We start from the raw sequence: 12,417 nt of genomic DNA on the forward strand, positions 1-12,417 counted from the left end.
CTTAATAATTAATTCGGGTAGTGGGCGTGTCATTCATCAACTCTCCAGTGTTTGGTGTGGGCAAAGATATATTTCTGTCCCTTAAGACACTGCTATTAAAAAACAGCCTACTTGATTATGAGTTTGACAGACCCATTAACAAGTAGGCATCCACTATGACAATGCTCCAAATTTGTAACAACCCCACGTCACCAACCACTGCTTTACATCAAAGTTTCCCACGGCGAGCAAATTAGTCATTCGTTTTAGCAGCTGCCTACCTCATATTCATAACTGTATTCTTCACCGTTATAAAACTCCTCATCATCTTCTTCTTTTCCTTGCTTGTCTTCTTCACTTGTCTTCGCATAAAGAGGAAATGAAATCGTTACAGTGACAATGTTACAGATGATCATTTATCATTTGTGTGGATCGCTGGAAAAAACAATGGCAAGCAATCACAGAGTGACTCATTCATCAAATTTATCAGAAGTGATGTGTAACGAGAAGCACGACAGCATTCAGACAAACACATGCTTTTAGTTTTACTTGCAACTAAGTGGTTAATTCAGTTATAAATTATATATAATTATTAGGTTTATTTTTATTAAACAGTTTGGTACTAAAGCAGTTAATTCTACAAAAAGTAATGTTATTGTCATGTTAGTGGGTGTTAGAGTCTGTGTTTAAAATCTGTGAGTTGAGATGATTGTGTTAGTTGGTTTATTTATAACTGGGATGAGAAAGCAAAGATCAGTTCCTAGCTTTATTTTGACCCCTTCAAGGACATTTACCAGGCGTTGTCTCTGCCTCTTATGTCGTCCTTTATTTCCTTTGGCCTGGTTAAGACGTTCACAGTCAGAGAGAAGAAAAGATAAAGGTTTCTCATGCTTCAGACGTTGCTGATGATCAAGTATGAAACTATGAGTTGATACTGTAAGTTTAGGGAGATATTTAAGAGGGGGATAAGTAGTTAATATCAAAAATGATTAACACCTTTTCCATTTAGATGCTTAGGAGCCCTTAGTCATAAAGTTTCCACATGGTTTAGAGTTATTTGTATTTATAGGACCACACTGGATGTTTTACATGTTTCAGGCTATTGCTTTCAAAGTGCATGTGCTTTACATTAGTACTGAAATTGTGTAAGGAATCGATAAATTCGATAGAAAAAAGACAAAAGTTGGTTACATGTTGGTGGCTACACTTTATTAAAAAGTAGCTTAAAAATGTTGCATACAAATAAAATTGCCTTGTTTACTCTTGATTCTAGATTATGTAGCTCCTATCTGCAGAGGATATAGGAACATTTAGACTTAAAAATCAGCTTATTAAAACTTTTGTATGGTATTTAATCCTTTACAGTGAACATTTTGTTTAGATATTCTAAAACTCATGACTTCAGCAGACCCTGGACACCTTTATGTCGTTAAAGATTTTTTTATTAAAAAAAATATTAAACCAAACTAAGGCCATAAAATGTTCACATTTCCCTATGTGTATGTTAGGCACAAATCCCTGTAAGACGATTTTCATACTACAGTGACATCAGTGCATAATTGGAAGATAGAAGGAACCAGCTAAAATATCAAATACTGGTATGGTCCGTTTTTATTAAATATATTTAATAAAATTATAACGGTAGCTTTACCTTCCCACGTTCCCTGTTCCTCTTCTTTTGTCCTGAATTCTTATCCAGAGACTCTTCCTGATTGAGGAGAACAGTCTCCACCATAGATTCAGGTAACCCTGAAACCGTCTGACAAGCAGAGTTTAATAACTTTATTGTTATTTGCATTTCGAAAAAAAACAACTTAACATACACAGTATAGTTTCCAAAGCCTTGATTCATCCCTAAAATGCAATTTACAGAGATTCTAAACTTTTAATGTTCATTACTCAGTTTTGTTTTGCCTTTCAGCAAAGATGTGGCATACATTTGTAAAATATCTTTACCTCCCCAGTCATAGTAGAATTAAAAGTAGAATTAACTACAGTCAGATTCATTTTGAGTGAAGACGCATCATCACTGTTCAACATCTCTGTCCTTCTGGATTCCTTTAACTTGGTGGTAATTCCGTCAAACGCTTGCTCTCCATTCAATGTGGTGATGGTCCATAAAGTAGGACTCTCTGCAGTTTCATTCAAAGGGTCCTTTACATTAAAACAGAGTGAGAGAGTATGTACCTTTAGACCAGCACATCATTTTTGACAGGATATGTGAAAACTTTAGTGTAATTGTGAAAAATCAACAATGATCAAACATGTTATTAGGAATCAGCAGGGGATCTGATTTTAATCTGATTTTAAAATTCAGGAAAGTGTACGAAATTCGAGAAGCGTCATGAAATACACTGCTTGGTTACTTTATTTATGAACAATAGTAAATACAACAAACTTAATGGAACCAAATAAAAAGACCTGTCTTATTTTCTTATTCTCCACCATTTTGAGCTTACTTACAATGGACTCAGCATAATCTAAATCTGAGTCTTCAATGGTGTCCAACTTAGACACAGGCTGGTTGATGAGGTCAAATTTCACTGAACTCTGTTGAGAGAACAAACCCACTTTTATATCATGATATCAACAAATGAATAAAAAAAACTTCACTCCACTCGGTGAGATGCAGACACGGATTTATGCATGGACAACATGCCACAGTGTCCACACAAACATTTGTCTCCACACATTACATTAAGTACAACACAGTAGGAGTTCTGACTCTAGACAGCTGTTGCCTGAGAAGAGTAGGAGGGCAGTGGGAAGGTTACTGTATATCTAATCTGCGTAGGTACTGATGAGGAGACGCAGGTAACCATCGTAAGACTTTGTACAGTAGCTATAAATATTGTAATTGATGTTAAACTGCATTTCTTTGTACACCGGTTGCTTACCTGCACAGACAATATGTCACCCAGTGGAGCAGTGTGTCTGGCTAAGTAGAGTCTGTTTCATTGTCTGGATGGTGATTGTGGACATTATCATTAACTTGCCCACAATGCCCACAATTACCCTCTAAAAATGAACATTTTTATCTAAACCTTCTGTTCAAAAATGAGGTTTTTCTTTTTTATCCCCTCCACCTACTCATAGACTCTAATGAACGACTTGCCGAGAGTAACGCACTGTTTACATACTGTGTACTCAGTAATGACGTTGGAGGTGTGAGTATCTGTGTTCTCCTTTGTTTTCTTGGCTGTGCCGAGCACGTGGAGCAGCTCCTCTATGCCATCCTGCAGCAGCCTGTCAATCAAAGCCTTCAGCAAAGGTAGCTGGGGGGAAAAAAGTTTAAGGTTAAATATTAATGCCATTATAAATTCCCTTATCCTCAAAATGCATACGATGTCAAACTTACAACTCACCCTTATGCCGTAGGCTTCAAACATTTCTTCAATGTCCTGAGGAAGAGGGAAAATGTGTTGCTCTAAAACTCAATAATGCAAATTGAGAACATAAAGTACATCCCAGTGGAGGTGTAATCACCTTTATCCCAATAGATTTTCCAGGAGCTCCAGCATCACCCTTTAAAAACATGAAAGTGAATGTAATGTAATTCACATTTCCATATACATGTGTTTTTGAGGGATGACATTGCTGAGCACTATACCTTCTCTCCTTTTAGGCCTCTTTCTCCTTTATCACCCTGCAAAAAAGTAGGCAAGTGAGCTAAAAAGTCAATACTTGGCTGTTTTTATAGCTCAACTATAATATCATCTTACCTTCACCCCCGGTAAACCCTAAACATAACATAAAAAAACAGAAGTCAGATATTGGAACATGCATCTACATGCATGGAATCAATCTTGCCTTATCTCATAGATTCAGAAGGGAGACACATAGATTTTGTTTTTGTAAATTAATATTCACAATTTATTCCAAGATTTGTAGTTGTAACACAACCCTTGTGTGTGTGCCAAAAAGATTTGTATTTGTAAAAATTATTTGTATTTGCAAGAAAAAGTGCTGTGCCTCTGTAGGACAGATTTGTAGTCACATTCAGACACAAAGCTGATAATATGAATAACACTAATAAGGCTCAACTTTCCCACAGTGTGTGTTAGTGATGTGAGGACTAATCCTGAAATACCAAAGCCAACGATTCCTGTTCTAGGGTCAATGCTCATATTAAAAGATTCAGGTAATGTGCATCATTAAAAATGTGGGGATATGTGCATCATTATCATTGACCTAAGTCCACCCTGTGTACACGTGTGAGCAACTCGGGATAGTGTTGACATTCACCATAAACACTTAAAAATGCAGAGAGTGATAATGTTATGAGATTGATGTCTGAGGAGGTTCAGGAGAAGAAATGCGCTGTTAGGGAAAAAAACAGACGTCCATCAGTGAGTCTTTTGGCAGCGGCACCATTCTTCCGGTATCCAGTGTGTAGCTATGGCCACACTGAAGATTAGAAAGTGATTGATGTCGGGTTGGACTTTGTATTTTCAGGTTCATACTATGGGAAGCAACAGGCCCTTACAAATATGCCATTTTTCTCTGTTGTCTGGACTCATACCTCTTCCCCCTTTATGTTGCCACCCTTTTATGTTTAAAGTATCAGTAGGTGGCATCTCACATCACAAGAGCAGATGTTGAAACTGTCTTTTCACCCGAGTCTGACTGGAATAAGCAAACAAATAAACAATCTGAAGCAGAGTCAAACTATGTCCAATTTGCAGACAGATGGTCTAGTCCAATCACAAGATGAGAAATTGTGCTGGCTCTCTCATTTCGAAATGCAGCTGAGTTTAATTAATAATGCTGTAGAAAACATTTGTAAAAAATAAACATGCTCTTTAGGCCAATTTTATTTAAGTGGCTGTTTAATTTAAGGGTGCATCTACCCAGGCTAAGGTTGTAATAAAAAGGTCCAGTCTTTTAATCTGCACAAAAAGCCAGGAATGCTAAGTCAGCTAAGTGCCACTGTTAGGAAAACAAACCCCAAACCATTTACCCTCTGCCTGCTATTGTCCAATCGTCTTTAGATGTAAAGAAAGGGTCAAGATGCATCCTTGTAACTACATGTACAAGCGCTGAGTTTCCTATAAGCACCAGTCCTTTCTGCACATGTTATTTTTAGGAGTACAAATACTTCCTACCATCACAAAATCTATGTGGCTCCCTTTGAGCACATAATATCTGACTGATAATGGCACAACACATTCCAACCCACAATAAAAGTATTATTATCATGCCTGAATGATGACTCAGATGCCATGTAAGCAAAACCCAAATTATGCCATGCAACAGCTGAAATTAAGTCCCATTATTCCTGAGCTATAAATATGTAGAAGCATGTGCAAGTGTGCAAGCATCGAACTCACAGTAGCTCCTGGAGGACCCATCGGGATTGGAAATGCTTGTCGGATTTCATCAATGGTGGCAGTCTGTGCAAAAACGAGTAATGTGTAAACAGACGGGCAGGTCTAGAGGGACCTGTATGATGTTTTCCGTATCATTGCAAAATGCAAGTGAGCCAAAGTGATGATGATTATTGGTACAACCTGACTGAATGCAGTTTCATATATTTGATAAAAATAGAGATGTTTCATTTGTTTAAAAAAGAAATCTCTGAAGATGTAGCTTAAATTTACCTCTGAGGTGACAAGCACTTGCTTTCCAGGCAGACCTGGAGGGCCTGGTTCCCCCTTCCTGCCATCTTTACCCTGTGAAAGGACAAAATACTAAGAGCTGCAAGCTCAATTTCCCTAAAAATATATTTTAAAAAAGTTCTGCACCACTTACAATTGCACCTGGCTCTCCTTTCTCCCCCTGGAATTGAGCAGAAAGCATGTATATGTAATGTAGAACACAACTTTGTAATGTTTTGACTGGTTTTAGGAAATTTTAAAGACCTTTTTGCCATCTCCCTTTGCTCCTGTTTCTCCCTGTAAAAAGAAAATACTGTATTAAATTTCTATTATTTAGCTAAATTTAGTTTTAAAAATATAAATAAAAAGTCCAAATATATTTAAACATAAATGTAAAGCATGCGATTAATCCAGCTGGTATCACACAGCATAGCGCTGTACTGGTTCTTACATCTTTTCCTGGCAGGCCCCTCTTCCCATCAACGCCAGGTCTCCCCTGTGGAGCGGATTGATCATTATGGTGGAAAAAAACAGAAGTCTCTTAATCTGCCAATGCTAATTACAGGCTTAAACAACAACAACGACACTTTTTGTTATTTTGCCTCGATTGTCATCTGACTGTCAAATATATGATGAACATGTAACGTAACACTCACTGGTGTTCCCGGTAAGCCAGGCATTCCTGCAATCCCAACCCGGCCTTGGTCTCCTTTATCTCCCTTCTGTTCAAGTGCACACACACAAACAAAGGGTTTTTCATTCAATAAAATCTTAAACAAAAAAAATGAAGCTACAGTGTTATAAATGTTACAAATAACAACAACAAAAACACTGTTATTAATAAAATGAATGTATGTAACATACAATTGCAAACAGTTAAAAAAAGAATACTTACTGGACCAGGTTCACCCTTTTGTCCATGTTCACCCTGCAGTTTTTATGAAACACCTTTTTCAGTGAGCTCTTAAAGTGAAGCTCTGTGCAATTTACCAAAACATAATGATGTGCATTAAACTGAGTGATGATTATTTTTGTATTACCTTGATTCCTGGCTTCCCTGCTAAACCGTCAAGTCCGTCTCTACCAGAGCCACCCTGCAACAGTTTCATATTTCAACAAACATATACATAAATAAATGTAAAGCCAATGTAACACATGTGCAAGTCTCAGTGATACACAATAGCCCCATAAATGAAAAATGTGGAAACATACCAGAGATGGTCCTGGTGATCCTGGTTTACCTTCTGCACCCTGTGAAAAGGGGAAAAAATAGATAGTGAGAATATTCATAATAACAATATTTTTTCATTATAATTATGTGAGATCTAGATTGTTTGCTTGAATAAATAATTATTTTATATGGTGAATGAAACGTTAAATGTCTTTGCATATTTGATCAATGGTACAAAACAGTTCAAAGATCTCTAATTATATCAATCTACAACCTGGAAAACCACCAGAGCATCATCAACTCAAAGGAACTGAACTAAAATGACAGGTATTCTACCTGGTATTTTTGATTGAACCATGAAACAATGTATTTATTGACCAATACCTTATTAATAATTGGTCTAATTGTTTTAGCTCTATGTAATACTCTGTGGGTTTGCACTACTAACAGTCATTGTCTGGATCAAAGTGCTTCTGGACATACACACTAAAGAAAGGTAGAGTAAGGTAAGGTGACACTTTTTTTTTCGACGGGGGGAGGGGGATTCAGGCACCATGGCAGACAACTAAAAATTATATGACAAAAGGGATAGATTTGATAACCAAAATATGTGAGTTATTAGTTGAGATGTGAGTTATAGATGAGTAATCAGGCAAATCAGTCCTCTGTTATTCAGCATGTCATAAATACTGTATGTACAGAGGTATTATGGTAAAAACAGGTGATAGAATACTCACTCTTGGTCCAGGCAAACCTGTTTCTCCTCTCAAACCAGGCTGCCCAGGCTCTCCTGGTTCACCCTGATTAAAAGGACAGGAAACGATAACAGAAGAAAAAAAAACGCAGACAGAAGATTTTAATTATTTCAAATAAATAAATGAACAAATGTAGCAGTTGCATGTTATTAAGTTACCTTAATAGCTCTGGTCAGTATGTTGTTGTCCGCAATAATCTGGAAGAACAAAATGAGAGTCCTAAATTGCTAAATGAGCTCATGGAGCATAAACTTGTTATGGATGACTGGTGTTCTTTCTGTATGAACTTTGTTACAATGAATGCCTCAGTCAAACATGGCTGAGCTGATGAGAAGCTGGCAATTGTGTTAATAAAAATTTGCTCACTTGTGTTCCTGGAAGTCCAGGTTTTCCCTATGCGACAACGTCCGCACACGTAAGAGAGGAGACAAGACGAGTTAAAATCTAAGCCGTCACACTGCTAAACACAACAAATCATTGCAACACAAAGGACTATGGTAGGTGCACTGAAGGGCGGCACAAACAAAAGTTAATTACTGAGCATATCAGAACAGAAATCATGATATCATGGGTGGATATCAGGTTGTGAAGCTTTGACATGGTGAGTGACGCAGAAGAATGATCAGAAGCCAGTCAACGTCAAACAGGAAGAACAATAAACGTGCTTGTCACTGAGGGAGATGGTGAATACAAACATACCGGTTCTCCTTTGTCGCCTTTATTTCCACCAGCACCCTTTAAACCAAGAAAAAAGGTGAATTATTTAAGTGATTTACTGTCACAAGCAGTGGGATTTGGTCTACCAGAAGTAGCTGCTACATCTAAATACAGTAAGTAGGTCTAAGCTACACACAGATTATAATGTCATGGTGAACAAGGCTCAGCATGGCCACTCTGAGCAGCCAGCAGCAGCAAAATGTCATACACTGTGGTACAAGTACTCAGTACTCAAGTAACAGTATTGGTTTAAAAGTTTATCTACTTCAAATCTTTTACTCAAGTAAAAGTACTAAGCAGATTATCTACATTTTACTTTTTAGTATTTATGGGAAAACATGTGCAATAAATAATTAAAAATAAGGGTCAAAGATCACTGTTGATAAAGGTGGAAGTGGTTTTTACCACTTTATGTGCTGACAGGTGATTAACCTACAATGATACATCAGTATTTATGAAGTCATAATATATTTATACATTGAAACCACCAGGTGGTTTTAATGTTGTGGTTGATCAGTGTGATTTTCTAGGCTGCAGGCTCATTACACAAAGAACTTACTGGAGGGCCAGACTTCCCAGTATCTCCTTTTTCTCCTGGGTCTCCTGGTCGTCCTGGTAACCCCAGTGGACCCTGATCAAAAATGAGCATAGAATTAAAAAGATAATGAAGTGATGTATAACAGCAGATACAAACAAACAAACAAAAAAAAAACACTTAAGGGAAAATAAATCTTCATGAAAGCTAAATTATGTGAACGACCTGATACAAACATGTTTCCTCAGCAAGAGCCTTACAGAGCGGAGGCTGTATATTTAGGTCTTAATGAAAGAATGAGTCTAACAGCATTTTCAGTGTAATCAAACTAATTTAGATTGGATATTAGAAGAAAATGCATTATAAACAAAACAAATAAACCAGAAACAAGCAGTGAATCGCAAGAACATATACATAACTCTACATAAGAATTTTCATACTTTGGGTGAGCAAGCCTGACCCTGCTGCAGTGATCAAAGTCAAAGGTTTCACTCAGACTTACTATCTGGCTCACTAAATATACACACTTCCACTTCCATTCTTTTTCATCTTTTTGTACCAAGTTATTGACTTGGGATAATGCTCTGGTGTGTGGCGTGCCAGTACGTGACCAGATGATAAACACAGATGAGGGTAACAGGAGGGTAACAATGTCTCGTGTGGAGTTTTCTTGCTGTGTCAAATATAAATTATTACTTTTCACCTTTCAGCATTTATCTGACATTTTGTATTTGAAAACACTACTAAAGGAAATACCCTGATTCCTCGTTCACCAGGCTCTCCAGGTAGTCCTTGTTCACCCTGGAATATGAAAGACCAAAACAACTTTTTTTCACTTAAATTTTCAAACACTGACCAACAAAGCTAACAAACACTTAACAAGTGGGCTGTACCTTTATGCCTTGGTCTCCATTAATTCCTGATGAACCCTACACAAAGTCAACAGTAATTGTCAACAATATTGTCATGTTGATATTTAACTAGCTGTGCAAATATAAAAATAAGTGATGACTTTTAATTTTATTTATTAATATTATTTACAAACTCTAACGCAGCAAAAGAAAAACAGGATAATTTCCTGAGCATTAATGAAATCACACCCTTAATGTGTAAATGCCCCACTCTGACGTCCAAACAGGTGCCATGTTCTATTTGTATATTTGTACAATGGACTTTTGAAAGATGTTATTCCAAATAAACACTAAGAAATATGAAGTTAATCTCTATTACTTTGTGCCATACAGGGAACCTACATCATGTGACAACCACTTAGGATTTACTTACATCTTTACCTCTTAATCCTGGTTCTCCAGGATTGCCGGGAAACCCAATGTCCCCTTTGTCACCCTTAGCGCCATCATGTCCCTGGACAAATACATTTTCATTGTAACATTAACAACCTCAGTAGAAGTCAACATCTTTTTAAAGGCAATAACGGTTCTGTAAAAATACACAAATATTTTTTTAATAATCAATCCATTATAAAACCAGTATAAAGGAATATTTTTGGCCAGGGTTGGGTTTTGGGAGCACAAGTGTTGAATGTGTTAGTTGTTAGCAACATTGTTATTTCTTTGGACCTTTGTTTGTGTCCACTCTTGATTTAGCAGTGGTTTGGTCTCCACCAACTTCCAAGATAAACTTTCTAGCTGTTAAGTTGTCTACAATGACCAACAATAACTTTTCCTGTTTCCTGTTTGGTGCTTATTGGGTGTTTTTTATTACTATAAAGTAGCTGCTTTCTGCATCTGGAAACAAGGTTAATGCAGTTTTACAGTTTTCAGGTTCAACTGGACAAACAAATCAATAAGTAGAAAGACAATAAAACACAACATAAATGTAGATCCCTTTAACGCTGGTACAAAAATATATGATAAGTTAAACCATCATTGTTCACTTACCTTTGGTCCCGGTTTTCCAGACAAACCAACATTTCCCTGTAATTGATAAAAATGTAAAGTGCAAACAATAATAGTTCAATAAATTACTACAGAACAACAAAGCACATGTGTTATTGGAGTTTTTTAAGTGACTCACCCTCTCACCGTTCTCCCCCTTTGGTCCCTGCTGCCCCGGAATCCCAAAGCCAGGGCTGCCCTGCACACACCAAGACAAAGCATAGCCACACTGTACTGCCATACTTTATATAAACATTTTCTACAGTTTAAAGCAGTTTGATTTACATTATTACGTCAGAACTAATGCAATGATGTGCAGCATATTTCAATATTAACCTTTTCTCCCTTGTCTCCCCGTTCACCTTTTATTCCCTGTGGGCCCGTAGAGCCTACTGGTCCGATGTCTCCCTAAAAAACAGAAATTAAACATGCACACACACAGAACATCACTGAGAATGATTCTGGTCACCTCTTAAACACAACGGTTTCAAAACAAAACTCTCTTCTTTTTAAATGACACCCTGTGGACTGAGATTAAAGCGGGCACATCCAATGAAGCTTCCAGTCCCACTGCAAAAGCTAATGAGAGAAAATCTTAATTGTGTTTGATAAACGGACCCAGAGGACAGAGTCTGAGTGTGCAAGAATACCCGAACAATAAATGAACTATGTTTTGACAGAATAAACCATATGGAGAATCACTTCCTGCTGGCTGACTGTTATTTTTAAGCAAGCTAAGATACATACAGACAAACAACGTTGAAACACATATGATGTGTCGTGACAACTCAAGAACTTTCTAAATGTGTAGCTGGGCAGCCCAGCGGTCAAGCTGATGTCACTGAAAATACTGCAGTTTTGACTGCTTAAAACATAAAGTTATTTCATTTCGATCAGGTTGGAAAGAGGCCTGCAGGTTGTTTTGTCACAGAGTTCTGTATATATGGGATGTTCTGATATCCCATATTTCCTTATACACATTGTTCTCAGTGTACTCAAGTACTCCAGAGAAGTGGAGTTGTACAAATTACTGTGATACACAGAGCCACACAGATATGTTTTCATGAGTGAATACAAGTAAGAAATAATTAAATGTAGCTCCTCACCCTGGCGCCCTTTTTACCGGTTGGACCAATTATCTGTTGTGATGGAAAAAAGAAAAGTGCTGAATGTTAGTTGTTCGAATTTTTAAAAATAAAAAATGACTGAAACAGTTTTCTTACACCCTTGGCAGGATCTCCAGGGGCTCCTCTTGGACCCTCGCCTCCTTTTAACCCCATCGGTCCCATGGGTCCCTGGAAAATGATAGCGTTTGTAACTTCAAGCTTTTTTCCAGCACCTATTACTTCACATTTTGTGCCACATGACAAATTTCTCTGTGCTATAGTCGGTTAAGCAGCACCTTCTTAGCTCGGTCTTCAAAGCTGAACTTTATCAATCAAACAACTCAATTATGTAAAACAGAATTATGGGCCTCAGAATGGCGTTTTTATTTTTATTTTTTTTTGATAATCTGTGCTGACTATGAGATCACGCTGTCTCAAATTAAAAATGGCTTTATTTGCCCCTTTATAAATCTAAATGGCTGTTTGGAGATTTTAGAAAACAGCTAATAAATACAGTAGTTCTTCAAAGTTGGTGCCAGATACATTCTGCATCTTCCTCAGGCTTTTGATCAAATTATAAAGTTGATTTTACTATGCTCACGCAGACTTACAGCAAGTATGATTATATTGGTTTAGTGGAAGATTACAGTTTGTGTTCT

General features: G+C 37.2%; 1 protein-coding gene across 5 annotated transcripts in view; it reads right to left on the reverse strand.

Annotated features, from left to right (window-relative positions):
* Positions 1-12,417, reverse strand: part of col7a1l (collagen type VII alpha 1-like) — a 54,682-nt gene that overhangs the window by 16,670 nt on the left and 25,595 nt on the right. For 3 of the 5 annotated variants that reach the window (XM_067490967.1, XM_067490965.1, XM_067490966.1), the window contains exons 43-74: positions 11,876-11,947; positions 11,759-11,791; positions 10,989-11,060; positions 10,792-10,851; positions 10,656-10,691; positions 10,039-10,119; positions 9,648-9,683; positions 9,511-9,555; positions 8,779-8,850; positions 8,202-8,237; positions 7,869-7,895; positions 7,661-7,699; positions 7,485-7,547; positions 6,789-6,827; positions 6,617-6,670; positions 6,472-6,504; positions 6,233-6,298; positions 6,028-6,072; positions 5,841-5,873; positions 5,731-5,757; positions 5,580-5,651; positions 5,310-5,372; positions 3,702-3,719; positions 3,590-3,625; positions 3,466-3,504; positions 3,345-3,380; positions 3,120-3,254; positions 2,443-2,529; positions 1,936-2,133; positions 1,631-1,738; positions 774-818; positions 261-341 (exon numbers count right to left, since the gene is read on the reverse strand). In XM_067490967.1, coding sequence (XP_067347068.1) covers positions 261-341; positions 774-818; positions 1,631-1,738; positions 1,936-2,133; positions 2,443-2,529; positions 3,120-3,254; positions 3,345-3,380; positions 3,466-3,504; positions 3,590-3,625; positions 3,702-3,719; positions 5,310-5,372; positions 5,580-5,651; positions 5,731-5,757; positions 5,841-5,873; positions 6,028-6,072; positions 6,233-6,298; positions 6,472-6,504; positions 6,617-6,670; positions 6,789-6,827; positions 7,485-7,547; positions 7,661-7,699; positions 7,869-7,895; positions 8,202-8,237; positions 8,779-8,850; positions 9,511-9,555; positions 9,648-9,683; positions 10,039-10,119; positions 10,656-10,691; positions 10,792-10,851; positions 10,989-11,060; positions 11,759-11,791; positions 11,876-11,947 — 1,887 coding nt within the window. The remainder of the gene's footprint in view (positions 1-260; positions 342-773; positions 819-1,630; positions 1,739-1,935; positions 2,134-2,442; positions 2,530-3,119; positions 3,255-3,344; positions 3,381-3,465; positions 3,505-3,589; positions 3,626-3,701; positions 3,720-5,309; positions 5,373-5,579; positions 5,652-5,730; positions 5,758-5,840; positions 5,874-6,027; positions 6,073-6,232; positions 6,299-6,471; positions 6,505-6,616; positions 6,671-6,788; positions 6,828-7,484; positions 7,548-7,660; positions 7,700-7,868; positions 7,896-8,201; positions 8,238-8,778; positions 8,851-9,510; positions 9,556-9,647; positions 9,684-10,038; positions 10,120-10,655; positions 10,692-10,791; positions 10,852-10,988; positions 11,061-11,758; positions 11,792-11,875; positions 11,948-12,417) is intronic. The other 2 variants (XM_067490969.1, XM_067490968.1) reach the window with 2 other exon arrangements.

Source organism: Channa argus, chromosome 21 (assembly GCF_033026475.1).
Source record: "Channa argus isolate prfri chromosome 21, Channa argus male v1.0, whole genome shotgun sequence".
NCBI lineage: Eukaryota > Metazoa > Chordata > Actinopteri > Anabantiformes > Channidae > Channa > Channa argus.